General features: G+C 49.4%; 7 protein-coding genes across 7 annotated transcripts, besides 2 other annotated features; 4 read left to right on the top strand and 3 right to left on the bottom strand.

Annotated features, from left to right (window-relative positions):
- Positions 1-159: 159 nt before the first annotated feature.
- On the bottom strand, positions 160-3266 carry FPSE_08513 (uncharacterized protein; the record flags this gene model as incomplete). Its single annotated transcript, XM_009261631.1, has 3 exons — positions 160-1125; positions 1177-2912; positions 2972-3266. 3 exons carry the CDS (start codon positions 3264-3266, stop codon positions 160-162), a joined length of 2997 nt encoding a protein of 998 aa, XP_009259906.1.
- Positions 3267-3853: 587 nt separating this feature from the next.
- Positions 3854-3886: a repeat region.
- Positions 3887-5794: 1908 nt separating this feature from the next.
- On the top strand, positions 5795-6909 carry FPSE_08514 (uncharacterized protein; the record flags this gene model as incomplete). Its single annotated transcript, XM_009261632.1, has 2 exons — positions 5795-6402; positions 6456-6909. The coding sequence occupies 2 exons, from the start codon at positions 5795-5797 to the stop codon at positions 6907-6909; spliced, it is 1062 nt and encodes a 353-aa protein (XP_009259907.1).
- A 560-nt stretch (positions 6910-7469) lies between these two features.
- On the top strand, positions 7470-8094 carry FPSE_08515 (uncharacterized protein; the record flags this gene model as incomplete). The annotated part of the gene is made up of 2 exons (XM_009261633.1): positions 7470-7981; positions 8037-8094. The coding sequence occupies 2 exons, from the start codon at positions 7470-7472 to the stop codon at positions 8092-8094; spliced, it is 570 nt and encodes a 189-aa protein (XP_009259908.1).
- Positions 8095-9229: 1135 nt separating this feature from the next.
- On the top strand, positions 9230-9699 carry FPSE_08516 (uncharacterized protein; the record flags this gene model as incomplete). Its single annotated transcript, XM_009261634.1, has 3 exons — positions 9230-9391; positions 9454-9466; positions 9524-9699. 3 exons carry the CDS (start codon positions 9230-9232, stop codon positions 9697-9699), a joined length of 351 nt encoding a protein of 116 aa, XP_009259909.1.
- A 790-nt stretch (positions 9700-10489) lies between these two features.
- FPSE_08517 (uncharacterized protein) lies at positions 10490-11161 on the top strand (the record flags this gene model as incomplete). Its single annotated transcript, XM_009261635.1, has 3 exons — positions 10490-10500; positions 10591-10897; positions 10955-11161. The coding sequence occupies 3 exons, from the start codon at positions 10490-10492 to the stop codon at positions 11159-11161; spliced, it is 525 nt and encodes a 174-aa protein (XP_009259910.1).
- Positions 11162-11575: 414 nt separating this feature from the next.
- FPSE_08518 (uncharacterized protein) lies at positions 11576-12723 on the bottom strand (the record flags this gene model as incomplete). Its single annotated transcript, XM_009261636.1, has 2 exons — positions 11576-12640; positions 12688-12723. The coding sequence occupies 2 exons, from the start codon at positions 12721-12723 to the stop codon at positions 11576-11578; spliced, it is 1101 nt and encodes a 366-aa protein (XP_009259911.1).
- Positions 12088-12238: a repeat region.
- A 657-nt stretch (positions 12724-13380) lies between the features above and the next one.
- Positions 13381-13729, bottom strand: FPSE_08519 (uncharacterized protein; the record flags this gene model as incomplete). Its single annotated transcript, XM_009261637.1, has 2 exons — positions 13381-13462; positions 13596-13729. 2 exons carry the CDS (start codon positions 13727-13729, stop codon positions 13381-13383), a joined length of 216 nt encoding a protein of 71 aa, XP_009259912.1.
- Between the last annotated feature and the right edge of the window lie 3766 nt (positions 13730-17495).

The raw sequence follows: 17495 nt of genomic DNA, 5'->3' as shown, positions 1-17495 counted from the left end.
GCATCATCATTCAAACGATGTACACGCTACTTATAAAAAAAAAGAATAAAAAAAAGGGCAAAATACGCCTATGTTACAATCACCACTACCTTTCTGCAGCCCAGATCAGTGAACGCCTTCCCAACATCACTTTTTGGCCGAATTACTAGTACTCGGTGCTCAGTAACTAGCCTGTTCAATCTGGAACACTGCTGTCTTGGCACGTTCTCGCACATCCAAATCCCCATCTCCCTTAGTGAGGGCTTCCATTTTGGTGGAGAAGCCAAGCTTTCGTAGTTCATGCGCCCGGAGAGCACACGCTTGAGCCTCACTGTCGTCGTCTTTGTATGTGAGATTAATGATAACGTGACACAGAGCCACCCTCACTTCTCGATCTTTGCTGTTAGCTTGCTGCGCAAGCAGCTTCATCAGATCTGTTTGCGCGATGATCATTTGCTGATGACGCGGGATGCTCGCCGCGATATGCGATAGAATATATAACACGGCCACCACAAGCTTAGCCTGGGGATGGAACACCCTGGTATCTCGCCCTGTTGATATAGCTCGATGGTTGAACGGCCGATACACCTTGGCCCGTAGTTTTGACGTTAGGACGTTGAAGAATTCGGCAGAATCAAATTCCTGCAACAGAAAATCAATCATTTCAGATGTTTCGTTTGCCGTCTCTGGCGACTGCACACTTCTCGGTCTTCCAATCAAGTTTCGGATCATATGAAGGCCTTGTTCCTGAATCGCCAAGTCATCGTTCCGTGCTCTCTTGGCCGGATTTAGTTCCGACTCTCGTATCGCTGCGAGTTTGTCTTCCGCTTGGCGAAGCCGTGAAGAGTTGGCTGCGTCAAGTTCTTGGAGCATTCCGTTTGAGCCGTATATCCATCCATGTCGCTCGTCAGATGTTTGCATATCCACATCGTCTCTCCCCTCGTGCAAAGCCATATCTTCTGTATCGTCGCGTATGAGTTGCAGCAGCCACTGCGACCCAAGCCTTGCTAAACACGCCTTCTTCAAATCAGGCCCGGTGGCATCCACAACATGCTTGAGCGCCCACAGTCCATTGAGGCGAAGGGCCGGGTTTTCCGAGTGGGCGTGGTCGCAAAGGATGGGCACAACTCCTCTTTCCTCTAGAAGCTGCAATAGTTAGTAGTTCGCTCTTTCACGTAGACGATCTTTCAGACTCACCTCGCGTACTGGGCTTACTTCCAGAACCAGGTTGCAGATAGCGGAAGTCGCAGCCACTTGGACGTTAACATCCGGATGCTTCATGAGACTCAAGGCAGGGATGGCAACCCCGTAATCGACAAGTAATGTTCGCAAGATGCTCACCGAGCGAGAAAGCATCCTGAGAACATGGCACCCGGCAGCGATCACGGAGGCAGGATTAGTACCATATCCAGGGGTTTCCTCGTTCCTGCTGGGATCGGTTCCTGTCCTTTCTGGAGCACGTTCCTTCATTGTCTGCAGTTTTCTTGGATACTCTGAGAGCGACTCAACAACAAGTGGAACCAAACTATTGGCTACGAAGACCTTCCTGTAGTCTTCCTTACCCCCTGCGAGTGCAGCAATGGCCTTCAACGTGCTTTCGCGCACTTTGACTCGATGAACTAAGAGCTCATTTTGACCCTCCTTTCCAAGCCGAGCCATCGGAGAGTTGTTCTCGATATCCATTTCAACGTCTCCTTGCGGTGACCAGTAGTGTGACTGTTCGCTTTCTTTGACAGGCTGGTAAGCATGATGGAGAAGTTGGCTAAGGACAGGCACAGCCTGACACTCAAAAGCTGCCTTTTGAAGATACTCGCTGTCCGTAATCATGCGAGCTAAAACAACTGGCGCGCGCTCAAGAATGGTGCGCTTAGTAGCGATGTCGACCTCGTTAACGTCTGAAACCTCATTGTCGTTCTTTGCGATTAATCCAACTAGTAGGGGAACTACAAGGAGGCCCAGACTTGCTTCCCTTGAACCCTTGCTTGTTACACCACCCTTAATAAGTGCAGCAAGAACAGATGTGGCGAGAAGACGGTCATATTCATCCGACCGTCTCACTAGATTCACCAGCCAAGGAATTAAGGGGCTCTCAATATCACCGGCGCTTCCTTCGCTAGATCCCACTTGTGAGTAATGAGAAGTTTCCCACAAAGCCGATGAGCTGAACTTGCCCAAGGATGATCTACCAGACGATTGCGAGTCAGATGAGCCACTTTGTAGTGAACCTTGAGACGAAGCCGACGGGTTTCGAGGTAGATTGATTGGGAGCATGTAATCCATGGCAGTCACGGGTTGCTGACAACTATTAGACGCTGGCTGTTCCACGTCCAAAATTTTGGCGGAGTAAAATTTTATCGAAGGGAAAACAGCAAGGATGGACGGCGAGTGAGCTAATCTGTTTGCCCGATACTTTGAATCTCCTAAAATAGCAGTGATGGCCTCGAGTATCGAGCTGAGACGCAAGGTCCTGGGGGCACGGTCTGGGAAAGCTTCGGAAAGACCATCTTTACGTGCTTGGTCATAAGCACCAGGGATAACCTCCCCGCGAAGAACAGCAACGCTGGCCAGTTGTGTTGCTAACGCATCCAGGATGCCGGAAGTCGCCAGAGCTTGTTGGTGATGCTCTTGATGGCAGAGCCTAGATATCAAGCCCGCAGCAAGCGTGACTTGAGATTGCAGCATGTTATCTGTAGAGGTAATAGATAGCATTGACCCAAACGAGTCGAGGTATTCGGTAAAGAAAACGGCAGCGGCAAGTGTTTCGATGTTGAGATCTGAAGACGGTGCAGCTCGGACGCAAGCATCGGCAACGTCAGTCAGTGCCTTGAGTGCCGCTACGACAAGTTGCGGTGCGTTGGCAAACGGCGATATGTTGGCCATTAGAGCAGGGATTGCCTGCGCGGCACTGAGAGGCGCAAGAAAAGTAGGACCTCCTATTGATGTCCATCAGCAACTACCACAACCTATACAGGCGATGTTTTTTGAAGCATACCATTCGCAAAGCAGGCTATCAACTGTATTGCTTGTAATCGCATGTGCTCCTCTTCCGACAAGGGCCTTTGCGACTGAGGGGGTCGAGACTCCTTGCCAGTCGGCTTGGAAGATGATGTAGCCTCGATCAATGTTCTGACGATGGGTTCAAGTACGCCCAGGCCAATCCATTGCTCCTTTCTTTGTACGTGACCGACGATCTCGTTCTTGAGGGCCCGTAGAGCTGTGGTGCGCTCAGTCAAGCTCCTAGCTTCCTGTAACTGAGCCAATATCGGATGGCTTTGCGCTGGAGCCATGATGTCGGTTTATGTATTATTGTGGGAATTGTTAATAATGTCGTATTTGAGAGTGATATACAGTAGTAAGAGGGGTCGTATGTCGACGGCGGAGAAATGCGGTAATAGAGGTGTCGTGTTTTGAGTGCAATATGAATTTAAGAAGCCAAAAGACAATGCAAATGATGCTAGTAGGCGCCTTCCTATCCAATGAAGGTCGATGCTCTGGTAACTTCCGACACTCTCCTGACGAAGAGAAGCACAAGAAAGCAATAAATTAGGGGCACGAATGATTCAAGAAGGTACAAATGCGAGGTGATTGATTCCCTTTGCTGCTGGAATCCAATATCGAACCCATTAAACACAAGAGTTTGCTACTGCATCAGAGCCAGTCTGGGGAAACATGCTGTCGTCGATCACGTCAAGCAAAGCAAAGCGGATTCCGGCTTGCGGCACGTGCTACTGCCTTATCGGACTGATAAGAGTACGACAACCTACTGTGGCGTTGCTCTTCATCAGCCACTGTCATGAAGACAACAAGAATTGAGTGACTGGATTCTCGTCGTGCTTGGGGGACTTGGTGAGAATACTATCAATAAACTCGACGCAAAAGAAGAAGAAGAAAAAAAGAAGAAGGAAAACCGGCCGAGGGGGCATCCGTTGTTATGATTTCGCAGTTATGGCTCTTGGCAACAGATGGTTCCTACATTGTGTCTTGAACAAATAATGTGGAGGAAAGTTTTGGTTTGTCCGATTAACAACTATGAATGGTCAGTAGATTATACTATTATCTAAATCTAAGTACTTGACGATAGTAGCGAAACACCATGAGCTGACTTCGAGTTGAAACGAGAGAGGTTAAAGATAATCATCTATCTCTCTGGATTTGGATAAAAGTGGTATTGACAAGGCCATGTCATGCCTCATGCCTCTCCATTTGATGCGTGACCGGAGGCTTATCGGAGACAAGGCTGGCTGGGAACCTTTATCTTGTATGCATCTTATTTAGCTCTGTGGAGTTGACTTAACTTGGGACTAGCCGACTGTTTCAACAATATCGCTCCGCAGCATCAATCTCCTCCACGATTCTTTAATCATTCACCGAGCTCCTAACTGAGAATGATCCGCATCGGCAAATAAAATTGGCTCTCAAGGTACCGGGGCCGTTAGTTATCCTCTGACCTTTGACGGAGCGTCGTTCCCTCCACGTTGCGCATCGAGTGGCTCACGAACGTCGCATAGCGGCCAACATGTACGAGGCTCTTTCTGGGGAATGAACGTGCATCCCGTCTGGGATAACCTAGACGTCCAATGCCAAGGGGGTAACTGTAGTGTTGGAGAAGCATCCTCATTCCAGTCCAGCCATGTCTTTATTGTGTTAATCGTGAAAGGCTTGAGCACACATGGCAGTTCTATGAGTTAGACAGAGTGCTCAGTAAACTCGTTTACGAAGCTATCGCAAATTCATGTGGAATGAATGACCTGCCATAGCAACTGATCTTAAAAGTGTGGGTGTGCCTTATTCAGACACACTCTGACGCCATCTCTACTAACTCACCAGCAGCTATTACCCAATCGTGGTTCACGAGGGGAAGGAGCTTTTTGCTTTCTCTCTTTTGCCGCCATTGTCGTCGAGCCCCTGGAGAGGAAATATTTCCGTGCTTGACGGGAAAACTCATCTAACTCTATGTTAGGGCTTGCAGATTCGTTGTTTTACCCGAGTCATTGTGCCAAGTAGATAGATGGGGATCTCGTCAAATGAGCAACCTATGGCATTTGCGATGGGTAGAGCGACTTCTCACCGGGTCTCCACTGGAGAGAAATTCTGCACCTTTGCCTCTGCACCTGTCCTGGGGCTGTCACCTCACTTCTCAGCGCGGTCCGTCCTCCACTGCAAGGCCAAAGTCCCCTAGAAAAAAAGAATCGAGCCCCCCCCCCGGCACCCCGGCACCCCGGCTCCGGGCTTGTCCGTAGCCTTCTTCTTTCAGCAAGTTACTGGACCTGATCTTTATCCACACCCACTCATACTCTCTCTCACCCAATGCATTGAAGTCCACCCATCGTCATCCCAGAGCCAAACTCTTTGTCCGCGTGCCGACCATTATCTACCTACCGTACCAACATAGCAGCCCAGGCCATTTTGGGATCTCTGGCTAGTCTTTTAGTTTGGTTTCCCTCGGTGAGCGTTCTGGTATAGCGCAGTGCCTGACGTTCAGATTGCGCCAGCACCAGCGCCGCGCCCACATGGGAGGAATCGATACAACGCCATGATCTAATTCGCGATTTGGCTCGACTCCAGCTAACTTATCCCCGGCTTGAATCCTCGACAGTGACTTCCACTTACTCGTCCTGTCCGTTGCCACTTGCCAACACTTTGCAAACCAAATCCTTGTCTTTGCTTTACCGACTTTCAACATCGAATCTTTCCTTCAGCCCTACCAAAGACAGCCTGTCTGGCAAAGGCCAATCACACATTTCAACTACTGCAAAAACCCTCGGCCCCCCAAACGAACCCGACGAACCGACAACTCGACGATGCGCCGCAAATCATGCTGAAGACGTCGCCAGCTCTGTCCGCTTCCGCCAATGCCTCACCTACCGCTTTTCGATATGCGACCTCGTCTCCTCAACACTCCTCCAAGCCTTCGCCAGCTCTCCGGCGACGGCCTTCTACCCGCTCCAACGCTTCGTCTGCCACCGACGCCATGAAGTCCTCTCCGATACAACGCCCGAGACAATACGTCGCAAATGATCCAGGCATACATGGATCTCCCAACGAAGCCCAACGACCACCGTCCTCGCTCTCCCAAAAGGCCTCTGCACAACCTTCGCAATCGCCCCATCCTGCTCCCCCCTCACGATCCTCCCAGGACCAACCTGTGCAACCAGGTCAATCTCTAAGCGGGGTTTCACCAACAAAACGTCGAAGCTCGCCCGCTCCGATTGATCCCCAAGCCACTGTCGCAGCAAACTCATCACCACAAACGAGCAAACGTCCAAAACCAGATACGCCGCCGTCAAAAGTACTACCGGACCGCTATGAATTCTGTGCCATCGAGGACATGGTGGAACTGGTTGCGCATATGCTGTCAGAGCTGATCACTACAAATGACGCCATTCGAATATCAAATGGCGGCTTGACACGCTTTCACTCAAGGTAAGGTGAATCCTTTAACATTGATATGTGACTAGGAACTAACATATGTTTAGAACTCCGCCTGGAATATCAGTTCGAGATTATCTACACCGTTTAGCTCGCCATGCAACCTTGACACCACCGCTTCTCTTAGCGATGGTCTACTACATCGATCGGCTTTGCGCTATGTATCAGGAATTTACTATTAATACGTTGACTGTGCATCGGTTTCTCATAACGGCAGCTACAGTTGCAGCCAAAGGGTTATCAGACTCTTTTTGGAATAACACCACTTATGCCCGGGTTGGTGGAGTTCGAGTTGCCGAACTCAAATTACTGGAATTGGAATTCCTCTACCGCGTGGATTGGAAAATTGTTCCAAATCCCGAAGTTCTCGTTGCATATTACAAGGGTCTTGTGGAGCGAACACCCGGATACGTCCTAGAGTCGGATGGCTCCGATGAAGAGGACGAAGAAGATGATGACGAAGATATCGAGGACTGTGACAACGCTGCCTCGGAAAACTAGAGTCGTGGACTGATTGGCTCTCATACGGTACCGAGACATAGATGATCTGTCCCATCTCCGCGGATCAAACATGGATACGAGAGGGTACCGTTTTTTAGTGAAGATCATGTCGCAAACGGGAGTAAGGGCATGACGAGAAAATTAAGGAACGGTTATGCATAGCACATCATTTGCAGGCGTTTAGGGTCAGGCGATTTGCTCGATTGTATTATGATGGTTTCTAGGGAAGGAAAGGCAGCGGATGTTTTAAGTAAATATTTCAGAGGCAAGAAGCCACTCTTTAGATTCGAACGGTTTCGAACGTAGCCTTATCGGAATAGAATCTCTCAATCAGTCTGGTGTAATTATAGAAGACTCGTTGAGTCTGGTATATGTTGTAGGGTATCAAGTTCATAAGAGGCAGAGTGGTGGTTTGCCGTTGTCCAAATTAACCGACAATCACCCGCCCCAGAGTGAAGCTACGTCCCAGGTGTCGTTTCCAAGCTCCGATAGCTGTACTGTTCCACTTCATTATTATCATCTCCCCGAATATTAAGGGGAATCCCAAATCGCCATTCACAATGAGGATCGCGAGTTTCCTCTCGACAATCTGTGCCGCCGCGCTTGTCGTAGCAGAGCAGCGCACTGCCCAAATCTACGTTCAGGCTATCCAGTCCTCACCCTCACTCCCTCAACCCTTAGCCGAGATCGCCTACGACGCCGGCTCGCTCATCTCCACCGAGGTTGTTTCCTACGAGGCGCCTGAGCTGCCCGAGACAGCGTCGCTTGTCCGCGTCGGTATCTACGATCCCAAGTCTGAGAAATGGATTGCTGGAACCACTGCTGCTTCGATGGAGAACTTTGACCGCGGTTACGCCCCTACAATATTGCTCTCTGTGGATGAGAGCGGTGATGTGCGCAGCGTGACGCTTAAGGGCGTTAGAGTCGATGCTGGGCAGACGAGGGATTTTGGACCCAAGGCGATTGTGATCGCAGATAAGAAGGGCAGCCAACCTGAGCTGAACAAGCCGGTTATACTGTCACCTGGCGGCAGAAAGGCTGAGGAGGAGGAGCCAAAATCATTTTTGCAAAAGTAAGTCTTTTTGGCACGAGGAAATATCACAGAGTGAGAGCTAATATCCAACCAGGTACTGGTGGCTCATCGCCATTGTGGTGGTTATGTCTCTGGCTGGAGGCGAGAAATAGAGTCTTCAATATATACAATAAAGGACACATCACCAAAACTCGATTCTTCAAACGTTTGCCGTAGAGGATTTGGATCGATCACTTGACGTCGGAATTGACAGCGTAGAATGAGGTTGGATCTTACGAAGATACAGGAAGACAACTTGGAGGCATTATCGTGCCGCTATTCTATAACCTTACAGGTTTTGTTAAAGATATTGAAGTCTCGTTGGACAGTATTGGATTCCACTCCGTTGTTCAACATCAGAATGAAAGCTTCGCAACGTGCAGTACGGATGGTTTTGGAACTGTTCAGTAAGTTCCAAGTCAAGGGCAATAGTTTGGTCCTGATCATCCAACATAGATGATAGGGGGTTGGTCTTCCTTATCACCGACTGACTTGACACGCTTCGCGTATTATCTCTGCCCCATGCTTGTATTTTGTCTGTAAAATGGTAGTTCGTTATGCAGCAGGAGAAACTCAGCTGTAATGGCAGGCACTATTCTCGCGTATTCGTCGAGATCGTTGCATAGTACCTAACTACTAATCTAGGTAGGAGTTACGCATTCGCTCATAGGAATGCCCAATCCTTGCCAACCTTTCAGACGACATACATGGTATCATATCCATCAATTCCCTTGAGGGTAGGTAATGAGCAATGGCTCTTTCAAAGGTTTCTTCCCGGAGATATTATTCATGGTGCTGCAGTTGAGGCCAGTAATCCCAAGGTAATAATTATGCGGTTAATATGCTAGGGGAAAGAGCATATTCTAATATTTTATGCCATGTCTTGAATATGGGTCAATGCTATGGGAATTGCGTATTATTGTTAAAGACTGGACAAGGAGAGGTAAGAGGTATGGAATCTGAGTGAAGCTGAGCTCTGGTTGAACTAAGCCACGTTGGGACTAGCAGCATCTGGTTGCTAGGCTGGTGCCTGTGGTTGGATAACACGGAGCCTCGTACCTTACTAGGTGCTTTAAATCTGCTTGTCGCAACTGCACGCGCCCAGACCCAACCCACCCAGAGCTCCTACGCCGCATTTCAACCCTCCAACCCATCTTCTTCTTGACTTCGATTCACACCGCTACCAAAAAAAAGACCACAACACTTTCAACTCCATCAACACTCTCAATACTTTTCACCAAAGCAAAAATGTCTGACAACAGCGCTACCATCCCCCAGGACCCTACCCAGGCTCAGGACCAGACCATGGCCGAGAACAAGGGAAAGGGCAAGGCTCTTGCTGAGCAGGTCACCGAGGACACTGCCATGGATGAGGATGAGGATGATGACGAGAGCGATGAAGAGGAAGAGGTATGTTTCTATTGCCATTCTGCTGCTCGCCATTTGAAACAATGCTAACATGACTTTCCCAGGTCGCCGAGGCTGGTAATTGCGCCTACATACATCACTTAGACCGTGAACCAAGCTAACCAACGTGTGCAGACGAGGACGGCTTGGAGGAGATTGACCTCAACAACATTGTCCAGGGTCGCCGCACCCGTGGTGCCCAGATCGACTTTGCCAAGGCCGCAGAGCAACACCCTGCCGAGGACGAGGATGAGGAAGACGATGAGGACTTCCAGCCCGCCGAGGACAGGGACACCAAGATGTCCGACTAAACGCACATCGCGACTTTCACTCCTGACGAACCGATCTATACAGGGTGGAATGGGTACGATGATATGATTTTGGAACTGAGTAATAAACAAAAGGGATGGGGCGTGGATGATTATACCTGTTTTACCCACGACCCCCAGGCACATACTCGGGGGTCTAGGCGGCTTGGAGTCGTGGATAGCATCGGCCACCTTTAGCATTCACTGCTTTGCTTTGCATATATTCTGTACGCTTACAGTTCACGTGTAGAAAGAGCAACACGGAATGGCATTAATACAGTCAAAAACTCGGTGTCGACGTGAGGAGTTTGTGTTGTTTCCCACTAGCTTTAGTACAGTGGATGTCCATAATTGCGCTTGAGCTACCAACTGCCATGCGCTGTCACTGTGTCTTTGGTTCATGCATATTAATCCCAAAGTACCTAATCACGAAAGTTCCGTAACTCTATACGTAAATAAATACCCTTACCTAAGTAAGAAGCCACATTAACAAATACTGTCCTCAAGAATTAACATTCGGTTCTTGTCCCTCGAAAGAAAACATACCATGACACGGGATTGGACAGCCCCTCGGTACGTATCATCCGTGCTCCCCCAATGAGCCATAGGTAGGTAGTCAGACCGCTGTCATCGGATCGGCCTAGAGAACACCTAAGAAAAACAACCAGGGTATCGTAGGGGGCAGAATCCAAGATTCGCGAACCCTCGATCATTTTTTGAACACCTCATCCCCTAAACTCACAAACCGCCTTTTGGCATTTCTGTATCTGCTGTGCGGTTCGAATACATAGCCATGGCGCAACGGTACGATGCCCCAATCATATGTGGCAAACCCGCATCACCACAAACTCATGATGGGATTCGGAGGACAATCAACTGACAGCGCATCTTTAGTTTCGGCGCTTCGTCGCTTCATCAGCGTGATTCGCGCAGCGCTCTCTTCGAGGGATACAATGGCGACGCAGCCTCGCGACGACCTGTGAGCGCAAGCCCCAACCGAGGATATGGCTACGGCGGATACGGCGCCCCTTCTCCCTCCCCCCTAGGACAGGGTGGCTTCGACAGTTCAAGGCCCGCTCCGTTTCGCGCTGCGACGCCGAACAAGAGGGGCCAGTATAGCGATGCGGTTCTCAATGAGCTTGAGAGCCAGAACGATGCACAGGTTGAGGGTATTCTGGGCAAGGTCAAGGTACTCAAGGATGTGAGTTGTCTCTTTGTCCAGGTTGTGCCAGGCTGAACGACTAACATGTGATTTTAGATGACGGTCGCTATCGGAGACGAGATTCGCGAGTCCTCAGCGTTGGCGGAGAAAATGAACGATACTTTCGACTCAACTCGCTTGCGTCTCAGGGGCACTATGAACCGCATGCTCGTCATGGCTCAGCGCACTGGTGTGGGTTGGAAGGTCTGGCTTATCTTTTTCGCCGCCGTCATCATGCTCTTCATGTATGTGTGGCTATTTTGATCGAGCACACCCTGGTCACACGACCAGACTCAACGATCAACTCGAGGCGGTTCTGGAGACACCGTTTAGTTGCGAAAAAGTAGGAGTGAAAAGAGGCTGTATTATCTGGATTGTGGGATGGCGTTTGGCTGGGCGTTCTGACATTTACAAGTACTGCATGATGATTCGGGATCTGGAAGAAGCATCGCATCGCATCACCGCAACGACCAAAAGTTGCCCCTTACAAAAGATTGTAATCATACACACTTCTGGGCAAGCCTGTGGCAAGCAAGCTGCGAAAAAAGCAGAGAGCGCTCAATTCTTCAATTCTGTCTTGGTAATGAACAATGAATGGGTATATATAACAATGCTGTCTGAACTAAATCTATTTCTTCGGTTATGGTCGTGTCGCATTAGTCGTAACCGTGCTAGCTATCATTGGCGAGCACGTCGTCCGGCGGGACTGCTATGCATGAAGCTGCTGCCGTCTTGGGAGAGCAAGTTGCTTAGATCCATACTGGCGCGAGGATGTGACATGAGTGATCGGCCACCGTGGAACGTGGGTGACAGCGGCGGTGGGAGAGTCGTAGAGCGAGGTTGGAAGCTGGTGTCAAGGTCGTCTTCATCCTCCTCTTCCTCATCACTGCTAGATCGCTGCTCGCTGCTCGAAATCTCGGCTTCAGAGTCAGTGTGCTCATAGCCCTGACTCTCTGCCTCGGGGATATCTTCGTCAAGATCTGCGTCCATGTCCATGCCAAGGTCATCCTCCTGAACGAAATCTTCCTCGTCAAGAAGTTGGCCATTAGTCTCTTCTTCTTCGTGCTCTTCCGCTTCGCCGTACATGTCGTTAGCATCCGGCTCGCCGCGTACAAGTGCTTCACGGAAAGCGTCGTCGCCCATTCGCATGTGTGCAGCCATGAGATTATTCTCACGTTCTGCTCTCAGAGCCTCGTCATCTGTTTCTTCTCCCTCTCCCTCCTCCTCCTCCTCTTCATCATCATCCTCCTCCTCCTCTTCCTCGTCATCCTCGTCATCCTCGTCATCCTCGTCATCATCCTCGAAGCCATAGCCGTCATCGGCATCTGGGATTTCATCATCCAGATCCTGCGCTCCGTCAAGCTGCACATCGTCCATTGTCCCTTCTTCGCCAGGCGCACCCGCAGCTTCTGCCTCAGCCAACTCCTGTGCTAGTTGTTCTCGACGCATTGCTTCTTGGTGCTCCTCTTGCTCTCGCTTCTCTTCGCGCATCTGATGAAGTGTCTTGGGAACACCTGGGGGTTTTAGCCAGCCGCTTCCATAGTTCTGGACATTCAATCGTCTTCGCTGCATGTACTGCTCATCGGCAGCAAGTCGAGCGAGAGTTGATCTCTCGATGATTCTAGTGCGTTGTCGCGCTTGGTTTGCGCCATGTTGTTGATTATGCGCGCCTTCGTTAAAGTCGTCTAGAGTCCCGGGTGGGATGTAAGGGCTGCGAGAGGATCTGTACCACAGAGAATGCGACTGAAATTGTTAAAAAGTAAACGTGTAGTCAATTAAAGGATTCTTACATCTCGCGGTGTAAAATCTGGTAGTGTGGTGAACATGGATATTACTTGCAGAACGCGGTCGCGTCAAGCTATTAAGTGCAGCTGTTGATATTCGAGGTTGCATCTGCATTTGATTTCCAGGCCAACATAAAGTTACTACTCCGTACCTGCCAACCTAATGGCGGGGCAGTTCACGCCATAGACGCGGCGGCGCGTTTAGTAGCCGCCATGGTGGAAACACGTTGTCAAAACAATGCAACGTTGGAAAGAAGGATTCATATTCATTAATTATCAGTTGAACGGGAATTCGGCAGTTATTTGGCCGGATCGATGAGATCCCAGTTACAACGAGGGTGGTCAGAGATGTGAACCGGTCAGCTTGTCCTACCCCCTCAAGCATCAACATATTTCTCAGCGGCTATGTCGGCTTGGCATGAGCGGTTTACAGCAAATTTCCAATGGTTCTACACTCATGCAACTCGATGTCTGGTAAATGAAACCCCAGAGAGCGACTGCAGCTCCGTCGATCTGGAATTGAGGTGCAACTTACCACCTGCCGAAGTCATCAAGCTAATCCGATTTGCTATATGGTTTCCATTCGGCCTTTATGATCTGATCATAAAAAGGCCGGTGGTTTATTCATTTTGTGAGGTAACTGAAACATTGATCGTTGGTGTGTCTTGCTCAGCATGGCATGGCATGGATGGATGGCATCTAGACAAACTCCTGCAGCGTTACTTGCGTTTCTGCGCTAGAACCCTTGCCTGGCCTCATGCAAAGAATAATGCCTGGACAACTGCAGATGTTAAGTTTAGACGGTAGAGTCTAGAGAAACTACCTGGCAGTTTGCCCTGGAGCGACACTTTGAAGCTGGATGGATATCGGAAGAAGTCGGAATGAAGAGGTGACAAGACTATGGAGTTACATACGAAGAGCCAGAGACTAGAAAACAAGCCCGGGGTTTGGCCGTGAAGACTGTTGGTGTCTCTCCGTGAACTGAGGTCTTTTCACCCCATAGGAATAATGGGGTAGTTCGGCGATCGGGAACTTGGAGTCTGGGCATTGGTTTCTCTGGCTCACAGGCTGAATGAGACTCGGATTGACGGCTCCGCAAGACCGTGAGAACGGATGGATTGTAGTGCAGAGATCCAGGACCGGCCGAGCTCGCTGCCTACCTGCTAGTAGGTATGGTCCACATAGGTAGAAGAAGCTCCGCAATAGTAGGTCAACTGCGCCGCTTGCTTTGTTATTTATAAGCTCTCAATTCTCGGTTTGAGCTGTTGTCGGTAGGAAAGTATCCATTCGACCGTTGGTTTAGCATATACTAAAGCTAAAGTACGTACCTATTATAGTATCAACGCCGAAAGATAAGCAATTGTGGCTCGCACGCTAGAATACGGTACTGTACATACAAACATGGCCGTATTGCCTTGATGACCGAGTGAAGGTCGTTCACCTCTGTAGGCATTCGTAGAAGACTACATAGCGACTGCAATGGCTACGCTCCTGTGTAGGGGTCATCCACGGCAGATATGACCATGTATCGAGACGGACAAATAAGATCCTTGACTTTTCAGATGCTGTCTTTCCCCAGACATGTGCTTCTACATCACCAACGGGAGTCAAAAGTATCTGTCTCCTTGTCATTGGCTACTGGTCCTATACCGGTTCGAGTTGCCAAAGAAAGTGACGTCTTCAATGCAAGCCCAACCGCAACATTAACAAACGAGGACAGGCCAGGGTCCCCGCAGGGACTCCCGAAGCATGGTGAGACAGCGACACAGACTGCGCGATGGCGTCGACTAAGGTCCAGTAAGGTAAAGTAGACGATCTTCTTCTGGCCTTGGCGCGCACTAATGGCTGCCGTGTGGTGTGTGCACAACATGCACGGCACGAGCTTGTACTTGTTCCGTTTTAGCGTCTACGGCGCCAGAGATAAGAAAATCGCACGAGTCTGGGGGGGTTGATTGGTCGCCTCTTCTGATTTTATGTTGTCCATCTTTTGACTGTCAAGTGTGAGATAATGGGGTGACGGCGATGAATATCACACACGTCCAAGTGCATCTATGATTCAAGGCGAGGCGCTGGTACTGACTCTTACACTCGGAATCTCGAGATGGGTTTAGGACCTCGGCTAGCAAGCCTGACTACCTGGCTATGCTCTGGCTCTGAGATGCGCTCGGCGATTCTCGAAAAAACACCCCGAAAACCTCCACTACATATGCAGTATAGTCTGCTTCCACGCCAGTGTGCTATGTAAGAAGAGGGATATTTGTTACCCATGTGTTCAGTCTGGTAGCAATTGGCATTGTTGAGGCAAATAAATGAGACAAGGAAAAGGGTCTCATGCTTGCGTTGACGTGGCATACTCTAGCAGAGACAATCTTGAAGATCAAGGTCAGCCTACCTACTGCCGAAACACCAAACACAGATAATTTATATGCTCACGTAGGACCATCCATTACAAGCTCACGAGCCTATTTTACGTGCCACACCGAATGACAACACACAAGCACAACGTTGTGATAATCTTGCGTTTGCATTTGAATGTACACCAATGTACGTAGGGACGCAGAGAGCATCTCAGTCATCGCGGAATCACATCTCAAATCTCGCACAGCACAACAGATGTAACGCTCAATCCCTCGGAGGTGTACTGTAGTGTGGCATGCATGCCTTTAGCTCGTGGTGAAGGATGGGGGTTCCCTACAGTAGGCCAATTAGACTCGGATTGAGGTCCCCCGTACTCTGTACAATACGTCAAAGGCCCTTTTTCATTTTGCCTTACCCTGTCTCGAGAAAAAGACAACGTGGGCGCGACATCGGCTTTGAAAATGGCAAGCCATGATTGGCGTCGCAAGTTGAAAAGTCGAGATGATCCCTGCACAGAGAGAGGTTTAACGTTCCAGCCGGCGCCGCACGGATTAGCAGCATCTTTCCATCTTCCAGCCATTCGGCGCCATCTTGAACAGACCCTGGGGCCTATCCTTGTCTTGTCCTGATCCTAGCTCCGAGGCAAGGTGCTCAACGGGAGTCAGAGTGCGGTCGTAAGTGGTTGGCTCGTGGCTAGCGGCAAAGCAATCCATCCCTCGACCACAATTTCTCTTACACGAAACCATGTTGCAAACCTATTCACAGATTGACAGCTTGGCAGCGGATAGGCGATAGATATGCGATGATAGCAGTGGTGCCCTGTGATTGATTGGACGGCTCTCAGCCTCGAGTCTCAGTTGCTCTTCCTCTCCACGTCGGTTAAAACAGATTAGGCTTGAGATGAATGCGGAGAGCGGAGAGCGGCGTAGGGAGAGGGCGGAGAGGAGAGGAGAGGAGCGAGATGATCCCAGCGGGAAATAAGAGCGGCAAAATGAGGCTATTCGTGAATACTAGATGCACCATGCAATAAATGTCAACACACTGTTCAATTTCATTGACCGCATGTTGTCTCGATGAGACATTCCTGAATTGTCAAGTCAGATCAGTGGCAGTGAATAAATCAATCAAGAGTCAGGTAAATTCGTCGAGTGGATTGATTGACGGTCATCGCGGGGAGCCAGCAGCCTAGTAAGTAGCACCATGAGGAGATCCATGGGGATTTATGGAGGACCCTACTACAATTAGGAAATTTATATTGAAATGTATACATCGCCACTGTTTGGCACAAACAGCAATTTGTCTTCGATTTCGAAGACGTAGCCTCTGGCAGATCTCAACCATCTGAGAATGCAGATCTAATATACCTACAGAGGTACTTACCAGAGGAGAAGGCAGCAGCAACACATTACTCAATTTAGCTGGCCGGCCTAGTCTATGTACTTTCGCTCAGGCTTGCTATAACAAAAGTGATAAGCAAAGATGCGCGTTTTCGCCTTCAAAGAGGATCATGCCGCTGGAGGAGGATGCCCTGGTCTGGGAGGTGCCGATCTACGGAGGAGGGTGAACGGAATAGCCCTCAAGCCTGAGACGAGACGGGGCGGAGCGGCGGACGAGGCTTCAGTTTTGATTTCGGAGGCAATTCCGAAGGGTAAGATTGAGAGATGCTTGTGGGATGATGTCGGGTATCAATTGTGCAGGGGAAAAAGGATGTTACCGGTATGAGTGATTGTGCTCAGATGAAAAGACTGGATATTTGAACGAATGGTTGAGTTTGGGAAGACATATTCAATACAGTAAAGTTGTATAACAACACGATATGTGGCTGTTAAGTGTAGGGTATTTAAAGTGGAAATGATGCCGAGGGAAGAAGTGAGCTATTGTGTATTACTGAGCTTCCTCTTTCTCTCCGTGTAAATGTGATTGTCCCCAGAAAGTGGCATGTCTGTGGAATGATGAGAGAAGGCATCGTACAAATGTCTGCATCCTCATTTGCTTGCGGTTGTTTCCTGGCATGTAGTCTCTATGTGCCTTGGTTTTCTTATTTTTCCGCTCCCCCAATAAATTCACTTTAATTCCTTTGATTTTGGCTGCATGGGGGAAACGGTACCTAGCAAACGGGGCCACGGCAGGGTCCATGCGTGCAGTGCACTGCAACCCACTTGGGGCTCGGAGCCAGTACGCCGAAGACGTAGGTAGATGTAAGTAAGAGTGAGCTACGGCAGATACAGTACACTGGTAATGTCGACGAGGTCTATCGTTTTTTTCATGAAGAATTGAGTTGTCATTGAGGAAACAAGGTTCAATTAGAAGGCTGAACTGAACTAATAGACGGTTTAGGCTTGGGCTTGGCTTACAGAGTACTCACAAGTTTTCATGTGAAATGCCATCTCATGACGACCTCCACAGAGTGAATGAGAGTCTATCCGTTGCACCAAACCTCGAATAGAAACCCAGGC

This window comes from Fusarium pseudograminearum, chromosome 1 (genome assembly GCF_000303195.2).
Source record: "Fusarium pseudograminearum CS3096 chromosome 1, whole genome shotgun sequence".
Taxonomy (NCBI): Eukaryota; Fungi; Ascomycota; class Sordariomycetes; order Hypocreales; family Nectriaceae; genus Fusarium; species Fusarium pseudograminearum.
Note: the sequence above shows the minus strand (reverse complement) of the source record. Positions and strands in the feature narration are given on the sequence as shown.